Raw genomic sequence first — 14,999 nt, forward strand, 5'->3', positions numbered from 1 at the left:
TGAATTCTATATAGAATTCCTTGTTAATGCTAGCTGCACCATGCATGGCCTTGAAACACATCACCAATTATTTTAATTAATCAAATGGTAACAATCTTAGGAATTATTCTAAATAGACTATAGAAAATCTACTTTATGTTATAAACCTGAGAATCAGCTGTTGTAAATTATAGTGCATATAAACTTGTGCTGTTTATGAACAGGAAAGACGCCACGCTACATCTCCAGATGGGGACAAGGACAGAGATGCACTGCTTGTGGATCTCCTGGAGGAGGGTCAAGAGATTGTGCTCAACTTGCGCCATCTACAGCTGCGCCCACACCCGTGCTACCGTGATGGGAACCACGTTGAACCAGTCAACCTCTACCACAAAGTGGGCCATGGCAAACTGGATATGTATATCATTAGCCCTGCCAAAGACAACCGCGATGTCAAGGAATTTCTGTCCAAGTGGAATGCCAATGACCCTCGGCTTTTTGTCGGAAGGAAGGATGGTTCATCGCTTAAAGACTTCCAGTTTCCATTACAGAATCTTGTTTCTATCTGTGCTCTTCTAGTGTGGCAGCCGGCAAACCCTAATGATACTATCACAAGAATCCTGTTTCCAGGAAGCACGCCTCAGCACAAAATCTTTGAAGGCTTGGACAAACTGAAACATTTAGAATTCTTAAAACATCCAGTGTGCACAGCCAGGTCCATTTCACCGTCCGCTTCAACTGTAGGTATCACAAGTCGTGCAAGTAGTAAGCAGAGGTCTGGCCCAGCAGTCATTGACAAGTTGCTACCTGGAGAAGGTGTCAAAGCGGCATCTATCGGGTCCACCACGGAGACCAATAAACACATAATTAAAGCAGCGACCATACCAGTAGCTGGACACCTGCCAGACGTGAAGCAGATTAAACCTGCTACCACCACCGCCCCCATTTCCGCCCCAGTGCCACCACCCTCAAAGGCACTGCCCCAGACCAAACAAAAGGTTGATAAACTGACTTCCAAAACAGAGCCACCAAAGATGAAGACTGAACTTAGTAAACCTGCAGAAGTTGAAAAAATCAGTGCCAAAACTGAGAAGCCAATAAAAACAAATGTGACTGAGACAACCAAATCCAAAGTTGAACCTAAACCCAAAGCAGAATCCAGAACTTCCATAAGTAAGTCAAAGACTGACTCTAAACCTCCAAGGTCAGCAGAAAGGAAGAGCCACAAGCCTTCCATAGACAAGAAGAGTGAGTCAGCCAAATCATCACCTACAACACCTAAAAAATCTGTTGAAGGAAAAATAAATGGTGCTGCATCGAAAGCTGAAACAGCCAAAATCACAAGAATGTCAAGTAGGAGTCGGCCTTCCCCAACAACAACTCCAGCTAAGAGCACAAAGGAAGCAAATAATCGAAAAGTAGTAGAATCAAAGTACCAGCATGTCTCGAGAACGTCATCAACACCTCGAGGTTCTACTACAAAAACGACTAAAAAAGAGCAGCAAGAAACTCCAGTTTCAATGAAGACTGAAAGAAAACCAATCAGTAGAAGGCCAAAGCCAGGATCTCCTAGTAAGGTAGCCACTTCCGGCAAAACTCCAGGTTCCCCAGCAAAGTCTTCCTCAGCAAAGAGTACACCAACACCCTCAGTAAAATCAGACAAAGATGGTGTGATACGTAAAGTCAGAGGTGAAACAGATAGGATAACGACTGATTCATCTGCTGTGTCAACACCTTCAACAGTAGAACCAGAAGCAGCAACACTGAAAGTAAAGGCTGCAGAAATTCTTGAATCAACAGCATCATCTGAGCCTCAGGCATTAAGTACAGAACATGAGGAGGAGGTTGCTACTGATAAGGAGATCGAAACAGGCATAGGAGAGCCTGACCAAGAAGATTCTGAGGCAATATGCAAAAGAATACAGATGACAGCTGATGAAACTGTAGCAGATAAAGTTCAAGAAAAAACTCCCATTACTGAAGTTGAACTAGAAGAAGAAACATTGCATCTGGAGGAAGAACGTGAAGAGGAAGAAGATGAAGAAACAGAAGACAAAGAATCAGAAGTTGCCACTGAAGAAATTCAACAAGTGAAGCAAGCAATACTTGAAAAGGATGACATTGAAGCTACAGAGGAAGAAGATGAAGAACAACAACATGTTGAGATAGGAAAATCCCTTGCAGATGAGCTAGAGTTTGAAGTCAAAGAACATAAGGAACTTAAGGAAGAAGAGGAAGAGGAAGATGAATACTTGATCATAGAAAAGGTGGAAGTTGAACAGTACATGGAAGACTCATTACAAGAACAAGAAAGTGGTGAATCACATGTTCCAGAAGAACTTGAAGCACAGGAGAGAGGTGATGAGGAAGAAGAGGATGAAGGAGAACTTCATAAACACCTGCGTGATGAGGTCGAATCTGAGAAAGAGAAAAAGCATGAATTTGAAAAGGACATTGTTAAAGTCAATGGTTTTCATGAGGAATCAAAGGACATTACTGAGAAAGAAATAACAGAAGATATTAAAGGAGACAAGGATATTCCACTCCTAAAAGAAGCTGAAGAAGAACGAGATAAGAGGCCAGATGACAAATCTACAGGTAAAGCAGTACTAGAAAAAGAAGAGGAGTCTAAAGTCACAGAAGAATTAAGCAAACATGAGGAGGCTGAAACAAAAGAAACAGGTTTAGAAAAAGTTCCTAGCAAAGAGCAAGATGAAGTGGCAATATCGAAAGAAATTTCCATGGTAGCCAAAGAAAAACTTCAGGGGGAAGTACAAGAAATTATCTCTTCTGCAGAAGAAATTGTAACAAAAACCAAACAGGAAAGTGAAACCAAACTTCATGATGATGGAGAAGTAAGTATGTTAGAGAAGCAGAAAGATCTTGAAGAACAAGTACATACAGGGGAAAAGAAGGATTCTGAAGAAACAGATGAAACAAAGGAAGCTTCATCAATTAGTCCTGAAGAGAAACTGGATATCTCATCAGAGAAGAACAGAGAAATAACAGATGACACTAGAGACACTGATCAGAAACCAGATGAACAGGAAGGTGGAGAAATTAAAGCAGCTGATCAAAGGTATCCGGCTGAGGAGAGTCAGCCAGATGAACGATTCTCAACCACTGTGGAGTCTGCAGCCACTACTGCACCCACGCTACCAGAAGATGAGCGCATACCACTGGATGAGATAAAAGAGATTGTGGAGGAAAAGTATGTGAAAGAGGAAACTAAAGAAGAGAAACCAGCTGCTACCACCATTGTTCCACAACGACTTGAACAACCCACAACTCTTCCCCAAGTAGTAGTTGCTGCTGGAGTCGGCATGTTTGACCCAATGGCACCTCATGCTAATGTTCATCTTCAGCGTGACATAGTAAAAACTCCAGATGAGGTAGCTGACTTACCAGTTCATGAAGAGGTAGATCCAGGCATGTATGACAGTGACGAATTTAGTAGGGATTATAAGGGTAAGGATGACATTGCCAAGAAGCCAACCTCTCAGCAGGAATTAAAAGATTCAGGACCACAATCACCAGAACATGACATCAAGGAAAAACTTGAACTCAAGTATGATGACAATATAGAGAAGAAAATTCCATTTGAAGACTCTGAGTTTGTGGAACAAGAGAAGGCACCATTACCCATTGTGGCCAAAGAAGAACCTAAAGTAATCACTGAGACTGAATCTAAGAAGACTGAAAAGGCAGAAGAACTAGAAGCTCCAGATATTGAATTTACTGATAATAAAGAAAAGGTGGAAATTATTGAAAAACACATCGAGTTTCCTGAAAAATTAAAGGATGGGAAGGAAACTGAAGTTCATTTAGTTGAAAAACAGGATGTAAAAATTGAAGATAAATTACCACCTGCAACAGAAATTGATGAGAGTAAGAAGACTGAAGTAGATAAAGTTGTACCTGAACAGTTATCCGAAGAAGTAGTTAAGTCTGACACAGAAGAGGGAATTGTAGAAGGTTCGTTACAAAAAGCAACAGATGTCTCTACACTGATCACAAAAGATGGCGCAGAGGACAAGGTTAAACAATTGATTTTAGACGAATCAAGAGAAACTACTGACCTCTTACCAGAAACCAAACTAGAAATGGTATGTCATGAAGAAGACAAAAAAGAAGTACAGAGTGTTTCTGAATTTAAATCTACGGCAGAAGTCTCCAGAGATGAAGGACAAATATTTGACCATAAAGATAAAATAAAACATATAACAGAAGAATTCATTGAACAAGAAAGCCATGCACTAAAAGTTGAAAGTTTACCAACTGACAAACAGGATGAAAATCTTGGTGTTTGTGAAACCACAGTAGCGGAATCTGATAAACTTGAACTGGAGGCTACGGCAGTAGAGAAGACTGATTTAGAAAAGCTTGTACCAGAAAAGTCTAAAGAAGAAGGCCAAGCTTTTGAAGAATCAGCAGTAAAAACATCTGAAACAGAAACATCTGAACTGAAATACACAGAGCTTAAAAAGACAGGGAAGGAACAGGAAGGTTCAGAATTTGAAGCTATAAAGACAGAACAAACAAAATATTCTGAAGAAAAAGATGAATCAGAGAAAGTTTTCCCTGATGCATTACAAGCTGAAAGAGCTGATCCTACAAAACAGCTACTTCCAGAAGTAACATCTGAGGAATCTGCCATACAAGCAGAACCAGGACATGAGAAGACAGATGTTTCAGAGGTACAATTTGAAGATGAAAAGCTCAAAAATGAAGAAAAATACTCTGAGAAACTGGACACAGAGAAGTTTGTGCAAGAAGAACCCATATCAGGAAAGAGGGAAGAGCTCATCACAAAACCTGAAGAAGTTTTAAAGGCTGATTCAATTACTGAAAGTTCAGAACATTTTGAAACTGAGAAGCATGATGTATCAAAGGAATCTGAAATTCATATAAAATCTTCTGAACGAAAACAAATTACAGAGCCATTAAAAATGGAAATTGTAGAATCAGTAGAGGTAAATCTTGGTGGTGATGCCCAAACTGAAATCAAAGAAACAATGGCTGTGAAAGAAATTATATTAACAAAGGAAGCAACAACAGCTCTTGAGGAGAAGGACGTAGATGAGGAAGATAAACCAAGCAAAGACTTTTCTTTAAAATCAGATGCCATTGAAGAAGTTCAGACTGATATTTCAAAGTTGGACATGGAAGCACCTAAATGTGCTGATGCTGATCATCCAGTAACTGAAGTTCCTAGTCTGACAGCTGAAGAAGAATTACAAGACAAGCCATCTCCAAGTGCGCTGTCAATGACTTACCTTGAAATAATCGACAAACTGCAGAAAGATTCTCAGAAGACAAGTGATCCCACTATTGACTTGGCTGAAGAAACTTTAACATTAACAGAAGGGGGGAAAAATGCCAGCGAAGTGAAACCCAAGGATGATGATGATAAAACTGATGAGAAACCAAAGGCCGATATCAAAGAACATGTAATAGAAACTTCTAGCTGTATGACTGATGACACAAAACACATTGACTCTATTCAGATAACTGATGAAGTAAAACATGAAAAAGCTGTAGGAAAATTAGAGGAAGATGTTTTAAAGACTGAAAAATTAGGTTCTGATGAAGCTGTAGGAAGAGAACCATTTATTACAACTAGTCACTTACAAGATACCAAAGTTGATACTGAATTTGTGCCTGGCATATCAAAGGAAGAAGATGCTGAAACAATAAATGAGTCAGCAAATGACAAGTCTTCAGACAAAGAGGTAACTGAAAAGAGATCTGATGAGGTATCAGGTGTCAGTGAGTTGAGGGAATCTACACCCACTGGTCATCTGCTTCAACCAACAGACAAAGACAGCAAGGACTTCATTAAAGATGACAAACAGAAGGTTGAGAGAGATGAAAGTGTTGAAGATGTGGATAAAATTGACCAAGCTGAACTGAAACTGACTGATGACAAAGATGACAGTTATGGTTATAGAAGTATATCTCCTGGTGAAGTATTTGTTGACTCAGGACTTGAAGAAGAGCCAGTTTATGGCAAATTAGAAGCTCCAGAAATTCCAGAGTATGTCACAGTCACTCCAGATTCTGCACCCCCTTCACCAAAATTACAAGACAAGAAATCACTCTTGAGGACTCAGGAAGGTGTATTAGAAAAAGAATCACTTTCCTCAGTTACAGTTGCACCTGAAAAGTCTGAAAGAGTTGATTATGAAGAAAGTACTCAGAAAACAGAAAGTGTCATGCTTGATGAAGATTTCACTCCAGCAAAACATGAGTCACCAACTGAAGATGTTTTGGCCTCAGGCAAATATGACACTGACACCAAGGAAAAGACACTTGATTTGGTGGCTGATGTGTCCAAAGCAGAAGCTCAGGCAATAACTGCAACAGCAGATATTCCTATCCATATACCTGTCACCACAGCAGTCTCTGAATCAGAAAAAGGCATTGCCATAATTGCAAGTAGTGACCAAGCAGATGAAGAACTGAGCACAAGTATTTCAAAGAAGCAACAGACTGGTGAAGCTAGTGTGTTGGAGGATCTTGTGAGTGCAAGTAAATCTGCTATTGCTGAAATTGAGGGCAAACTTTCCACCCAAGTAGAAGAGATTCTCACAGCACCGAGAAAAGAAAAGGATGGAACAAAATTTCATATCGAAGAAGGTAAATCTGAAATTCCATCTTATATTACTGATAAAAGCAGCAGCAGTGATGACAAAGATTTGACAGGACCATATCAGCTATCAGAGGGGGAAATAACAAAACCATCAGAAGGAATAAAAGAGAAGGATGAAGTAGAATCATTACTTGTACATCTAAAGGAAGTGGATGAAACCATAACAAAAATCCAGGAAGAAGTGAAGGATGAAGCAATTTCATTTTTAATAAGTGAAGGAGCCTCTGAAAAAGAAAAAGCACATGAGAGTCCAGAGAAGAAACCACTGCAAACAGAAGACAAATTGCTAACAGAAATATGTGGCAGAGATGTCACACCAATACCTCACATTGCAGAAACATCAACAAGTGTAACAAAAGAAACACGCTTAGATCACGACACAGAAACAAGTACTACTTTAGAAGAAACAGCGTCGTTACCTCTGTCTTTCATACCAGCCACTGTTATTTTGGAGGAAGTTCCTCGTTCTGTTACATATGAAACAGACATATCAGAAGAAGTAAAGAAAGAGGTTACAGATAGCAGAGGTATGGAGCAATCAGCTGTCACCATAACAAAAGAAACAACAGCTGATACATCAGAATCAACATCTTTAAGTAGCTCAGATCCAGCTTGCATGGCAGCATCTAGCGTAACTGAAATTACAAGTGCCGAGGCTATAGCTGAGAAGGAAACGACTGCCATTATTACATCCACCATTGCTACTGTGTCTGCCACTCAGAAAGAAGAGGAAGTCACTGACTCAGGTGATCTTACCAACTCAGTAACTGTACGCCGCATGGTAGTAACAGCAAGCAGTGAAGACGGAGGGACAGAAACTGAGCTCTGTACTAATGGCAGTTTCACTTTTACAGCTGCTACTGTTCCAGCAACATCCAGTGGTGAGTCTGTCCCATCTGTTTACAAAGAGGAACATCCAGGACAGTCTTCTTCAAGCAGCAGCTCAATACAGTGCACTGAGGTCGCTTCAACAGATACAACAGGGAAATCATCAACGCACGAAATCAAGGATGATACAAATGAAGGGATCATGGAAGGTATCAGTAAAGAAGATACATTGAAAACTTTCACTACAGTATCTACAGTAGGTCCTCCAGCTGATACTGTGAAAATAGATGACCACAAATTAGATGATTCTCCTGGTGACAGAGGAGGAAGTAGTAAATTAGTCACAATAAAGACCAAAGAACTAAGAGAGGTTCATGGTGAGACTGAGTCTGATAATGAAGAGAATGTGGAGGAATTTATTACTCAAAAGATTGGAAAAAATGGTAATATCATAACTGAAGCAGTTAAAACCATAAGAACTTTTGTAACTGTAGAAGGGGAGGAATCAGATGATTCTAATTTTGAAGATGAAGATAATATAGAATCTACAGCAGCAGAAGATGGCTCAGACTCCAGCCGGATAAGCAAAATAACTACATCACTTACAACTGTAACTAAAAGAGATGATAATGGTGTTATGTCATTGTCAACAGACAGCAGCGACAAAATTGGAGATGTTGATTCAGAAGTTGTAACAAAAACAACCTCTACTACCATCACAACAGTTACTAGTATATTGTCTGGTGATGAAGCTGATGACATAATGACCAGAACTATCCTAGAGGAAGGAACCATGGAAACAAGCATAACTCATGACATCAGCAAAGATGTAGATGTATTCAGTAAGAAAGAGGATATCTCACAACCAAGTTCCACTGACAGCAGCAAACTAGTAGAATTATCAAAAGAATCTTCTCCATTGAAAGTGGCCACGACAAGTGTAGATCATCGTATTCCAGTTAAAACTGACATTGTAATGAAGGATGAAACTAGTGTATGTAGTATAACAAATGGGGTTATGAAAGAGGAACAACTGACAGAAGCCATAGGCAGTAAAGAGGATGAGGAAAAAATGATGAATGGAAGAGAAAGTGATAAAGAGTCAAGGACAGTAGGGAAAAGTGTAATGAGCAATCTGGATGAATTTTCTTCTGTTTCTGGAATGCATGTTTCTATGAAGAAGGAAGCTCCAAGCAGCTCTTCTGAACAAATGCGCAGTGCCACTCCAGGTTCAGATGCATTGAGTGACCGTGACCTGGATATAGGCTGTGGTCCCTCGACCCCTCACAGTGACATCAGCAGTGGGCAGGTGTCAAGGGCAGCCACCAATGTGTGGGGAAGCAGTGAGGGCCGCCCTGACTCCAGACACTGTGACAGTGACGAAGACAATGATGAAGATGATCCAGGGTCACCACTCAGTGTCACCTCTCAACTTGCACATTCTCCACCATCCAATTTCTACTTTGAAATGGGTGATAGAAATGCCTCTGACTATGACGTAAAGCACAAAGAAGAAGCTTCTTCTTCAATGACAAGTTCCCTCTATGGAAGTCTCCCACCACACCCATTGCAAGAACTCATTAAAGAGGGAAAGGAAAGACAGTCACATATGCCACCACCCGTTACAAGTGAAACTCCAGCTAAACACAGTGCAGCTACGTCATCTGAGGACAGTGTTATGACAAGCAGTTTTTATGGTTCACTAGAAGACAGGGAGGGTGCTAAGCCCACTATTCCTGAGCAGTTTGGGGAGCAACTACAAGAGGAAGAGGTTCTTGATTTTGAGAGAGCAAAGCATGAGCATCGTGCAGCACGTGGTAAGGATCTTGCTTCCACTGGCTTTTCTTATAATTCTGAAAGTACATCTTCACCCAGCAAAATTACAAAAACATATGAGCATTATTACATGTCAGAAGTAAATGGACAGAAGCAGAAAAGTGAGAATTCTTCTCAAGGGTTAGCTGCGGATTATGGGTATGAGAATGTTCCTACTGGAAAACAGCATGAAGACCTTATGAACCAGAAACGTGATATCAAGGAAGAGAAACATAATGGAAAAACTGGACCAGGGACTGTAGATCCATCAGATTCTGGCTTACACCAAGACGTTTACACTAAAGTGACTGAACACATATCAGCAGATATCCTAAAAGAAAAGAATGGCACATCAGCTAGTGCTTCAGGTTTTGGCACTGAATATGATCCAGAATTCCGCCACCAATTTCCTGCCCCAACTACATCAGCTTCATGTTTTCCAGAGCCTCCACTGGGATTCTCACAGTCATCATTAGGACAAACAGATAATAAAAAGGACCCAATTGAAGACTGGGGAAAACCATTAGGTTTACCAGCTCCAGCACCACCACCCACAAATAACAGTACTACTGTTGGTGAAGTTTTGCCAAATACCAATAAGGGAACTCCAAAGAAAGAGAAAAAGGTGATGCAGATTAAAAAGACAATGATAATGAATGAAAATAACAAAGCTGCTTCAGGGAAGGATGTCAAGTCCAAGAGACCAGAATCACCCATCAAGCAACCTAGCTCAGAGAGGAAAGGAAGTTCAAATAGAGAAGGTGGTAGGAATACAGTCGGAGGAAAAGCTTCTGGCAGTCCCATTTATATTGACCTCACATATGTGCCTCACCATGGCAATTCTTACTACACCACACTCGAGTTCTTCAAGAAGGTGCGAGCACGCTATTATGTGTTCAGTGGTACTGAGCCTAGCCGGGAAGTGTACAATGCATTACTCGACGCCAAGCAGACATGGGAAGATAAAGAACTAGGTAATGGTTGTCACTGGTTATTATTATTAGTGTTGTTGTTATTTTTACTACTACTGCTTCTTGTACTAATACAACACAGAAGTCTTCAAAATTACAATATAAAATAAATGCAAATTCCAAAATGTTCTGCTTAAATAACATGCAGTAGCACCAATTGATGACGTTATCTGTAGTTTAGAAACTAACTTTTCCAAAAACTGTGCTGTTCTTCAAGACTTGCCCCTGAAGATGCTGGAGTTTTATTTATATTTCATTCACAAATATTTCAACAATAATTTACCAGGAAACAGTCCATACTTAGATGCAGCTACTTTGTACCATTTATTTTGGTGTAACACAATTTGTGTTATTGAGGTCTGTTGTAACGTATCTTATTCTTAGAATAGGCACATTGTATTCTAGATATTTTCTAAATGTGATTGTACACTAACTTGTTCCACATCTCATAATTATATTTTGTGGTTGTTGCAGAGGTAACTATCATTCCTACATATGACACGGATACACTTGGCTACTGGGTTGCTGAGAATGAAGACACACTTGCCAGATACAAGATTGATCTGTCACCTTCAGCTAGCCGATGCACCATCAACTTGCAGGACCACGAGACAAGCTGCTCTGCTTATAGGCTTGAATTCTGAACTTACTGATGCTTTTTGCCATCTTCATCCTTGCATGGGATAATCTGAGATGATAGCAGTATTTCAAACAAATTAGTATACCCAATGCACCTTGACCCCTCAGTGTGTTCTATGAGTCTTTTAGTGAGAGATAATGAGAATCAAAGAGGGCCTAACTGATGAATCAAGATTAATTACAGGCTCTGGAATCTGCAAAAATGTCATGGAATTCCTTCTAGGTGTTACCTGGTGACTAATAATAAAATGCATATAGACACATACAGAATTAATCTTTATCAGATTGGATTAAGGGATTTAAATCCCTGTACTACAGAGCTCCAAGCCAGATATTTTTTAAATCCGTGTTTTAAAGGTCTTGTAGTATGACACTGCAACGCATGTCCAGCTGAACTACACGCAAGCTGCCAGATAAAGGTTAGAGGTGTCACTCTCATAGTACATGCAGGCCAACAATTCTCTTTTTTTTGACATGGATATTTCACTTATAAAATATTAATGAAAAAGATTTTCTTGGAAATGTCCATAACTTCCTATTTTGAAAATTTAAATTCTAGAAGCATGCTTGATCCGAGTTCCATTTCTATCCAAAAATCAGCGGTCAGCTGCATTATAACTGCAATACACAGCAGTCATTGGTATTTAAATGGTCACAAAACTATATACTAACTTAAATTGTCTCACTCATATTTAAAGTCAACAGTTAAAACATACAATCAGGCACACTAACAATGTGTTCTTCTGCATTGTGACGGTATCATAACCTCAAAGAACGTAATCATCCTCACTGCCATGAGAAACTCAAATCTCATAGGCGTACTAACAGTTTTCATTTCTTTAAACTACTATGTATCAGCTTCTTTTGCATTCATTTGCACATTCGGATCATGAAAGACAGATGATCCTGCTTTTGTTTGACGATGCATGTGGAAAGCAGCTGTGTTACTGATGTTTCAGATAGCCTTATTATTTCCATTTTCAAAGAAAATAATTCCCCACTAGCCCATCCAGTATTTATAGTGCACATACACTGTTTAAATATCAGTAAGGGCCTGGTGCAGTCACTTCAACTTGAAGATGGATACAGCAAGGATCCTAAGAATTTTGGCATTACAGCCCACTTCCATGCTATGCCATCACATAAAAACAAGAATGTCAACAGCAATGAACCCTCATAAAAGCCTAAAATCCCCTATCAAACACGATGTTAATTCTATTAGATTTCCAACAACTTGGAATGTATGTACATATGTGAAGCATGATTCTAACAGTTCTGCCTTGGAGTTTAAAATTAAATATCTAAAGTAGTTAGGCTTACATAAAAAGTTCCTCATGCAGACACACTGTTTCATGGATCATGATGGTGGAAAAAATACTAACACTGGTTGAAGATTATAAAACTGGAAATTCTTTCATCATTTTAGAGTGTCTCCATCAATCAGATTAAGATAAATATGAAAGGAAAATCAGATCAGAAACTAAAATAGATTTTAAAGAACCAAAGTTTCAGAAGATAATTAAATTATCAGCTACAAGATTTTGTTTCCAGAAAAGACGACATACTGTTAAATCAGAACTTCATATATAATACTAATCTGGGACAAGCCAGAGATATATAACTGCAGTAAAATATGTTCTTTATTACAGTTTCAGTCCAGAAACTGTTACTTATAAGTAAAAAAAACTGTTAAGGATTTATTTCTTCTTATATAAAAATTGGCAGGTGATATGTTCATTGTGTCAATGAATGTTATCATGGCTAATTTAGGAAAAAAATGTTACACTAAAAGGAAATTATACTCATTGCACCTTCACTGAGGTCCCTTAATCCACTTCTTCATCTCAATCAAATGTGTAACTGCAGAAATATTTATTCTTAGTTTTCATTCATAATTACTTGTAACCTATCAAAAGCAGAAAAAACTTTCATTGGTGTAACCCTCTGAATACCCTTCCGTATGTTTCAAGAAAATGTTAGTGAATTCAATTATATTTGTTATGTGTTAATAAATGTAGGGACAAACAATTTAATTCTTTGCTGAAGACAGACCACATCTTGAAAAGACATTTGTTAAGATATCTAATGTGTATGGGAAGAATATTAGAAATTAAACAATTACTAATTATAATAATTACTGTGGGTGGCTGTGTATGTAAATGTGTATGCTCACCCTGAAACTCCCCTTTATGATGTCATGTACTTAAAAATCAACAATTCTGGAACTCCACATGAATAATATCTCACATTCTGTTAGCATTTGCCATGGATTTGTACTGCTGCTGTCCTACCAACATAGAGCTAGGTTTACATGTGTACCTTTCCTCATAAACCATGTCACTACATATACTTTTATTCAATCACATTATTATAAATTTAAGATAAAGCTTTTTAGTGTCTTCTGTTTTAAAAGCAGAAACCATCAACTGCATATAATTCATGTGATAACCCTTCATTAAACCTAAGTTCTTATTAAGAAGGTGAACATTGCCGGCTGGAATAGTATCGGTTTATACAAAGATGAAAAGTTGTTTACAAATTGTTAAGTGTTGCCTCAGATAGATTTTTATAACAAAGAATTTGAATGGATAAGAAACATGAAAATGATATACCTGATAAAAGAAGACAATTAATATGTATGTAATTATGTTTTTTAGAAGTGCTCAAAAATTACATAATCCAAACAATTATAAAAAATTATATAACCATCATACTTTGGCAAAGAATTGATCCAAAAGAAACAACAGTTTAACTGACATATTAAAACTATGTAGCTCATAGTTAATAACATTAAGTGTAAGTTATTTGCAGGTTGGTGAGCAAATAAAAAGTTTAAAAAAAACACGCTATCCTTTTGTACTTAGTGCGTGGTGTGGTACAGTGGTAGACGAGAGAGCTGTGTTGCTTGAAGTATGGAACATTCTTTTCCTTTTGATGTCAGTGTTTACTAATATCTATTTTATTAAGTAGTCATTAATATTGTGTTATACATACTGTATACCTAAATTAGGAATTCAACAAAATACTATTTTCATAAGGCCTAATTTATACTTTCTTATTAGACTTATTTAATTTTTTATGATTTTCATGATTATAACCTTTATTTATAACCCACTGTAGTGTTAATTTCTTAGTGCTAGTGTGGCTGGAAGGTTGCATGTTACAGAACAGAATTGAGCAGGATTTGTAGTAATAACTGAAGAATTGTACATTAACTACCAATATATATCTGCCCAAGTTACTGTAAGATGTTATTTAATATATACTATCATGGTATAACTGTCAACTGGATCAGGAAGAACCGAGCTTCTTATAAATCATTGTAATATTCTAAGCTTTTTGAGCTGAGTTGAGATTGAAATGGTGCTATGAAAACCTAATAATGCCTTGTTAAACAATTAATAAATATGAAGGTAGGTGCTGCGACTGCATGGTTAGGAGCCAACAGCGACAGACACCACCATCATTTTGATGTGCGGGGAGGGGAATGAGACGGAGTAGTGCGAGTTACGAAAGCTATTACTGTATTGTTCTAATATTGACAGACATTTTTAAAAGTGATTTTTCATGACTGTTATTGGCAACAGGCCTTACAATTTGTAAGTTATGCTTGCTGTTTATTTATTTATTAATTAATTTATTTAGTTATTTATTTCCCCCCTCTTGGTTAAAAAAGTGGACTTATTGTTGCACCTCGCTTGTAATTTGAGTGTCTTTTTGGGAAAACCATAAGATTAAAATATTATGTAATTTTAAAATGTCATAATAGCAAGTTTTAAAAACATGCATTTGCTTAAACTTGGAGCTTCTAGTCAAAAAGTTTGCTCTATGCTTGTTCTGATATAACTGCAGTGTATGTATGGGTCATGTATGAGAAACAAAATAAAACTGGAATAAAAAAAACTTTGAAAAAATAATCAGACAGTTCTCAACAGAATTTAAATATTTTAATTCCTTCTTACTCATAACTCCGTTCCCTTTGCATATCCCTCAAAAACTTGATGAAGTTGTAAAGTTGTTTCTGGTACTTATTAAAGGACCTGTCATGAAGATGTATGGCATACTGGAGGAAAAGCTCCACTCTTTCCTGACCTTGGCACTAGATGGAAGTGAGT

General features: G+C 38.1%; 1 protein-coding gene across 2 annotated transcripts in view; it reads left to right on the top strand.

Moving 5' to 3' along the window:
- LOC110835020 (microtubule-associated protein futsch) overlaps positions 1-14,801 on the top strand; it is a 93,688-nt gene extending 78,887 nt beyond the window's left edge. The window contains exons 6-8 of one of the 2 annotated variants that reach the window (XM_087344908.1): positions 204-7,377; positions 7,486-10,248; positions 10,720-14,801. In XM_087344908.1, the coding sequence (XP_087201034.1) occupies positions 204-7,377; positions 7,486-10,248; positions 10,720-10,889 (10,107 nt within the window). In that variant the 3' untranslated portion in view covers positions 10,890-14,801. Of the gene's footprint in view, positions 1-203; positions 10,249-10,719 lie in introns of both variants that reach the window. The other variant, XM_087344907.1, reaches the window with a different exon arrangement.
- The last annotated feature ends 198 nt before the right edge of the window (positions 14,802-14,999 follow it).

This window comes from Zootermopsis nevadensis, unplaced genomic scaffold (assembly GCF_977971745.1).
Source record: "Zootermopsis nevadensis isolate Lab colony 2312 unplaced genomic scaffold, Znev_1.0 Znev_ptg000008l, whole genome shotgun sequence".
NCBI classification, from domain to species: domain Eukaryota; kingdom Metazoa; phylum Arthropoda; class Insecta; order Blattodea; family Termopsidae; genus Zootermopsis; species Zootermopsis nevadensis.